Source organism: Dipteris shenzhenensis, chromosome 32 (genome assembly GCF_047967505.1).
Source record: "Dipteris shenzhenensis isolate YYH24624 ecotype China chromosome 32, Dip_SZ_1.0, whole genome shotgun sequence".
NCBI classification, from domain to species: domain Eukaryota; kingdom Viridiplantae; phylum Streptophyta; class Polypodiopsida; order Gleicheniales; family Dipteridaceae; genus Dipteris; species Dipteris shenzhenensis.
In genome coordinates, this window is record NC_141627.1 from 8378790 (window position 1) to 8386253 (window position 7464).

The window sequence follows — 7464 nt, forward strand, 5'->3', positions numbered from 1 at the left end:
TCAGGCTTACTTTCCATCAGGTGTTCTAGGCCAAAGCCTGTACTCTTCAATCTTAGATCGTCACTTTCTAGGAAGAAAATGAAACTTTACGCTCTGATACCAATATAACCCACTCGCTACTGAAAGACAGCCATTACCACTCATAAAAGACAGTAATTGTGCTTTCATAAGCTCTCCCTCACTCCCTCTCTCTGAAGATGCAATAGGGCCCAGGACAAAACGTCGGGCTGGACCCCCCCGAAGGTTTTTATTCATGAGAGAAAATCTGTTACAGAAGTTCAGCGTAGAGCTGTCTGGTAACCTCTACATTTCAAAACGTGAAAAATCCCTTTATTACAAGAGCTTCAAGCTCAATTCAAATTGGCAACATGCCACTTGTCTAAAATCTAGACTAAGTCCTATTACATTCCACTAAGGGCCATTCTGGAGTCTTCAAAGCTCTCGGTCACACGAACCGCCTCCTAGATGCTTGTCAGGCTCCCGTTACGCTTAGGAAAAATAATCCTTCCTAGTACCTGCAACAATTAATTAAAGCGCACCACCATGGCACCCATTAATTGTTAGCGCTTTGCATGCAAAATAACACATTGTGGACTAATTCTAGTCACGGTGGGCGTCCCCACTGAACACATGTGCACATCTAAACAAATATATAAAGTATATATATATTTATTCTCTGGTTGACCGGAGTCAACACTCTTGATTATAATTAAAGAGCTTTGACCAAGGGTCGAGGCGCCTTAATTATAGCCAAGTCTCTCCAATCGAAGTTGGCACATCTTGGTTAACGAGGGTTAACCCTCTTGGTGCATGCCAAGTCTTGTTGACCGAAGTCAACACTCTCTGACCGTAGTCAGCTATGTGGTTCTCTGGTTAACCGCAGTTAACCCTCTTGGTAATAAACCAAGTCTCCTTGACCGAAGTCAGGTTTACTTGACTAGAGTCAAGTATCTTTGACCGTAGTCAATCCTTTGACTATTAAAATAACTCTTTGACCATAATTAACACATATAAAACTCTTTAATTATGATCAAATAAATGGTCAACTATACTTTGACTTAGGATATTTACATCGTGGTGACAGTTTCTACTCCTACTGCTGCCATGCAGAATGCAGAATTATGGCATGCCCGATATGGCCACATGCATTACAACAGCTTGATGACACTTCAGAAGCACTCTATGGTTGATGCATTGCCACCTCTTGAGATACCTCCTCCACATGCCTGTGAAGGGTGCATTTTAGGCAAGATGCATAGATTCCCCTTCAAAAAGGATGGTTCAGTTAAAGCTGTCCGCAAATTACAGCTTATACACAGTGATGTCTGTGGTCTCATGAGGACTCCATCATTGGGTGGTCATCTCTACTTTGTTACTTTTATTAATGATTACTCTAATTTCACTTGGGTCTTTGGGCTGAAGCGCAAATCAGAAGTGTTCATGGTGTTTAAACACTTTTCAGCCATGGTTGAAAATGAAACTGGACTCAAGAAACAGACATTGCGCACAGATAGAGGTGGGGAATACTTGTCTGCAGATTTTGATGCTTTTCTGAAAGGCAAGGGTATTGTGCATTAGCTCACAGTGAGGCTGACCCCTCAGCAAAATGGCAAAGCTGAGAGGAAAAATAGAACTCTTATGGAGATGGACAGATGTATGCTGAAAAGCAAACACATGCCTCACAAATTCTGGCTTGAAGGTCTGATGTGTGCCAACTACATCTTAAATCGGGCTCCCACTAAGGCTTTGAAAACAAAAACTCCCTATGAGGTATGGAATGGAAGAAAGCCTTCAGTGGATCATTTCCGAGTCTTTGGATGCCTTGCATATGCTCATGTGCCAGTTGAATTTCGGCATAAGTTGTCAGATAAGGCAATTAAGTGCATATTTGTTGGGTACAGTGCAGAAAGCAAGGGGTACCGTCTCTACAATCTTGCTACACGCAAGATCATTGTCAGTAGAGATGTGATATTTGCAGAAAATTCAGCTCACACTCAGGCTGAATTTCATTTGCCTTCTTCTTCAGAGGATGTTTTTGAGGGGTTGCTACCCATTGCATTGGGTTCCCCTGCTGATATTTCTGATGCAAATCAGAATTTACAGCCACCTCCCGATGCTCCAGTTCAGCCACAAGATGTCTTGCCACCTCCACAGGCAGTGGAACAGGTGGTTCAGCAAGAAATTGCAGACATACATGCAGCAAAAATAGTCCCAAACTGGCTGTTACAGACTCTCAGGGAGAGTAAGATTGATGCTCCATTACCTGGCAGGACTCGCAGTGCAGCAAGGCACATGGAAGGTGCTAATTCAGTGGAATCAGCATATGCAGGTACTCTTCTCGATGAGGAGCCTGCAACATTCGAAGAAGCAAAGGACAATGTGCATTGGATGAATGCCATGCATGATGAGTTGCAGTCCATTAAGAAAAATCAGACTTGGGATGTTGTAGACTTGCCACCAAGTAAACATGCCATTGGCACACGATGGGTTTTCAAGGTGAAACGGAAGCCAGATGGCTCCATTGACAGATACAAGGCAAGGCTGGTTGCTAAAGGCTATGCTCAAAAAAAGGGCATAGATCATGAGGAGACTTTTGTTCCTACATCCCGGATGACCACCATCCAATCTGTTATTGCAATGGCTGCACATTTTGAGTGGAATGTTCATGAGTTGGACATAAAAACAGCCTTCTTAAATGGAGACTTGTTGGAAGAGGTTTATGTCAAACAACCTTCAGGCTTTGAAATTACAGCAAATGCACTTCAGGTATGCAAGCTAAACAAAGCTTTGTATGGGCTGAAACAGGCCCCTCGTGCATGGTATGCCAAGATTCATGCCTTTTTGACCAGCAAGGGGCTGCACAATAGTCCTACTGAGAGCACCCTCTACATCAAGATGGATGGGGGGGAAATTACAGAGGGTCGACACACAGATCACACTTGGAGACATCTCCTCCTTGTTTAGAGTTGGAGCCCGACCGACGGGGGTCACAGTAGCCTTGGTTAGACGTAGAGCTACGACCAAGAGACGTGCCAGGACCGCACCTCTGAGTGGCCGACAGCACTCTATTGCCGACTTCATGCCTCCACTGCCTCATCCATCCTGATATCTTGTTGTTGCTGGGGATGATGATGATATTGATGATTATGCTGAGATTGATATATAGTCGACCACCGACATCACTATGTTGTACTTAGGACTTAGTACTGCCATTCTGCATTTTTGGCATTTTGCATTTTTGCATTGGTATGGATGCTCGTTTAGTAGCTCCACTACCACAGCTCGTTGTATCAGGATTTTCACAGTCTCATAGACCCATCGGTCTTCCGAAGACTTTAATAAACTTTCTTTCTTTCTTTCTTTCTTTCTCATGGAATAGGTGGATCAGGTGTATCATAAGAGAATGACTGACTAGATCCATCTCTGTCTGAAAGCTTCCTACCTCGATGTAAATCCTTATAAAGGGGAAATACTGTTACGTCTCAAGCTAACTATGGTTATCTTGTACCCAACCTAGGGGTACAGATTAACCCATTTGTTAGCTAGGGCAATTGACCTTGAGGCTAAGGACCGAATGGTCTAACCCCGTAAAAGTTGGGCTGTGGGTTCAGACTTATGCATCCAAGATCGGAATAATCTGGGGATATCAAGATACCCACCTAGGGGTACGGATTAACCCATTTGTTAGCTAGAGCAATTGACCTCGAGGCTAAGGACCGAATGGTCTAACCCTGTAAAAGCTGGGCTGTGGGTTCAGACTTATGCATCCAAGATCGGAATAATATGGGGATATTAGTAAAGTCTTAAAGACCTTAGAGGGCTGAGTCATCTCAGTTTAGTGCAAAGGTAGCTAGTCCAACCTAGTCAAGTTTTTCAACCCTTAAGAAGTTCGGCAAGGCTTCAGTAGCTTTCAATAGAGGTATACTGGCCTCTGGCTTCAATAATTGATGATGATATTTTACGGGCAGATCTAAAGGCTTTAATCTTATGCTCATCTCATCATCCACAGCTGGTAACAATGCAGTTATAGCAAAGTACGATCATGGCAAAGCTTCACAACAGTGCGAGCTGTGTAGAGGAGCATACAAAGCATACCTGGGGGATTCACTATGATGTTGGCCTATTGCACGGTGCAGCAGTAGTTCTAGTAGCCAAAAGAGGGACGTAAAGTCTATACTGTCATTTCTTTTGTGGACAATGCAGGTTTTGGTGTGAAGAAATGGCATTTATGGGTAATGTGTGACAAGTTTGTCATTTAATGCAATGTGGGGGCAGAAATAGATGAAAAAGAGTGCCATAGTGACATTGTCTCAATGTCTTTGTCTGCACGCATATATCCATTGCATGTTGAATCAAAATTTTGACATATTTCGCACTGGATGCTCCTTTCTATGGTGTAGGGTATTTTCCTTTCTTTTCTTGTGTTTCCAATGCCCTTCGTCTCAGAAAAAAGGAAACACTGCACACTCACTGTGAACATCAGCTGTTTTCAGGTTTTTGTATGGAGACGTGTTTCTCTGCTAAAATAGATGAGTTTTGTCATTTAGTGAGATCACTGGGGCAGATGTAGAGGATATAGGCCTATAACAATATGAACTGAACTAATGGTTGTTAAGCTTCCTAGGATCCCCATCCTTCTTGCCTTGGATCTGGTAGGCAGCTCTTGATGCTTAGAGAGCTGGTCCTGGCAAGAACCAATCTCTCTTCTCGCTCCCTAAAAATGGGCAATGTGCGATGATGTATATATCTTGTGGACTGAACATGCTTTAGAGTGTTTTCTCTCAAATAGGAAACTTTTAGAATTGCAGTGTCTTTTGCTTCATGGATCGGTTAGAACACAAGTTTGTTGTTGGCCTCTGTGAAAAACAATGGTTTCTGGTTAACATCTTTCCTGGTGTCTGTAGACCGTTCTTGAGGACCTTGCAAAAGAAGTCGGAGCACCCATTGATATTGGATGTTTTCTTCGATTGGAGGTTGGTGAAGGAGTTGAACGGTAAGACTTGAACTTTCCTGTATTGCTTGAAAGAGCAAGATGCCACCATGCTTATCGTGATGAGGTTTTTGGATTCTGTACAAAATCTCATGGTCCTGCCTGTTGCAGGAAGGACCATGCGGCACCCGTTGAAGTTGTAGCACAAGTTGGCTAATGTCATCTTTGACTGAGCAAGAATGCTATGTGATTAGTGCTTGGCTATTCTCATCTACAACCAAACAAATGTGTTTTTTTGATAGGGATGATATTCGATCATGGCTATAATTTCCATTTGATTATTGAGTGAACACAACAAAATCAGTAGGTCATGAGAGTTTTAAAAATCAGTTTTGGTAGTTCAGATTACTGTCTGTAGCTTTAGAACATTGCCAAGATGATGCCCTATAAATGGTCTCGTGTTGCTCAATTGTGGACCTATTCATGATAACTTGAGCATTAAATAAGTATACGTTTGCAGGGAACTGGACTGTTTCTGAGGATTCGAATATTGGTGTTAACGTGAGCATTGAATGAGGATGAACTGGCTGAAGCCGACAATTGCAAGAGTTTACTGCCTTTTTATACTCTTGTTTTGTTATCTGGTCATCTTTTTTATTCAATCCCATCTCTTGTACTTTGTTGGTTTGTTTTCTTGTCGCTACTGTCTTTTTGCTTGTTTCCTCCTGTTTGTATAACGTTGTTTGCAGTTTGTTTTATCACTTAAAGGTGTCCTTGCTTGTTGTGAGCTGAGGTATAATAGATCTTATTAGTACGGTTACCCAAACTTTTTATTCGATTCTTTATTCATGTGGTTTAGTGTTTAATGCTAACTTCAACATATGAATGCAAGTGGACCATGTTCAGGTGCCGAATGTCCCTCTCCAGAGAGTTTTTAAAAAGCTACTAGTTTGCTTTCTTACGGTCTTTTGGGTGGAGTTTGGGAGGTGGCTGGGAGGTTGATAGCCTAAAGGCGAACAAAAGGTGGTGGAGGTTAATGTGAAAGATAGGTGACAAAAATATGTAAGCAAGACTCAGGACTTTCCCATCAATGCCCTCCCCCCCCCCTCGCTCTCAACCCCGCCCCCCTTTCGCTTCTCTTTCTTCTCCAAAAAGTAAATTCCACATTTTGGTCTCTATTTCAACAAGTTGGATAGAGTGGGGTGTTACTTTACAGCCAAAAAAAAAAGGGGGCAGTATAGCTAGCGAGTTTTATCTTCAGTTTCATAAAAGGTAGGTCATGCGTATTCAGATCCCATGTCTATAGAAGGTTTATGAGGGACTTTTGAAATCTTGCAGCCCCTCTTATAAACACCATGAGAGGTTATTATGGCCATAAATGGACTCCAAAAGCTGAGAAAGCTTTTCAAATACATGTCAACATCAATTACCTTGGTTTTACCAGATTTTTCAAAGGCCATCAAGTATTGCCATATGCAGGAAGGAAGACCCTTGTTGGCATCGTTTTGCACGGAATAGTATGCTCTTGTCCAAGCTTTGAGAAGGAGACATTACTTTGTCGTCAAAAGAGTTTGTAATATTTACAAATCATCAAGCATCAAAGTATTTGCAAAGCCAAGAGAAATTACAATCTATGCCATGCGATAATATATACATTTGTGGTCAAGCATAGGCATGGTATTACAAACAAAGTCCCCCCCAAGTATGTGTAGGATTGTACATCCACGGATCTCATAGTAGGCTGGGCAAGACATATAACAGGTGCCCCTCTGTCTTAACCGTATCCAAAGCGCATAACTTGCAAATCCACTACTCTCTAGGTATGTGTGCAGCTCTCCTTGCCTCAATCCCTAGCTAATGTGACAAGACCACATCTAACCATTGGCAATCCTTACTGCATGTGACACTCCTCTATCCTCAAGCTACTGGGGTCTAATGATGAGTCCATCCTCTGGTTATCTCAACAAACGATCGCAATTGAACTGGACCTTGGTGGGGATCCCCAAGCCCGAGATGTACAGAGCTGGAGAAGATCTAACCATATGATATAGCTAATCTCATCTCGAGGGATCGAGACTCGGGTGGTGCATCCATTCTGTACTGGAAGGAGGGAAGTAAATCCATATGGATTCTATGACTCGAAAACCATGTGGATATGTGTGCATACCATGTATCAGTCAAGCTAGTCGTATGAATGAGTCTAGTGCTAGCCTTGGTGGACTCTAGCAAGATAAGGCCCATACTCTGTGGAGGAATGTCACAGTCTGGAAAATGGCATCAATTTGCAAAGGTGTCATAAAGAACTATGCTTGTACTATACATGATGTGGGGGGACTCAAAGGCTTACTCCGGATCATCCTAGAATCCTAATCACCTAGAGCCACTCAAATCCCTTCCACTTTGTCGTTGAAAGGTGGCTCCCCCAGAAAGGTGTTGTGTATATGGCAGTCGGCTTCACTAGAGTGTTAAAAAGTTAGCCATTCATCAGCAGGTCCTGAAAGTGTGCTTGAAAGCATTGCCTCTATAGTCAAGCC

General features: G+C 42.6%; 1 protein-coding gene across 1 annotated transcript in view; it reads left to right on the forward strand.

Annotated features, from left to right (window-relative positions):
• Positions 1 to 5617, forward strand: part of LOC147880260 (translation elongation factor Ts (EF-Ts)) — a 52836-nt gene extending 47219 nt beyond the window's left edge. Inside the window, exons 7-8 of the mRNA XM_087371167.1 lie at positions 4905 to 4993; positions 5102 to 5617. Of these exons, the coding sequence (XP_087227293.1) occupies positions 4905 to 4993; positions 5102 to 5147 (135 nt within the window). The 3' untranslated portion in view covers positions 5148 to 5617. The remainder of the gene's footprint in view (positions 1 to 4904; positions 4994 to 5101) is intronic.
• Positions 5618 to 7464: the final 1847 nt, after the last annotated feature.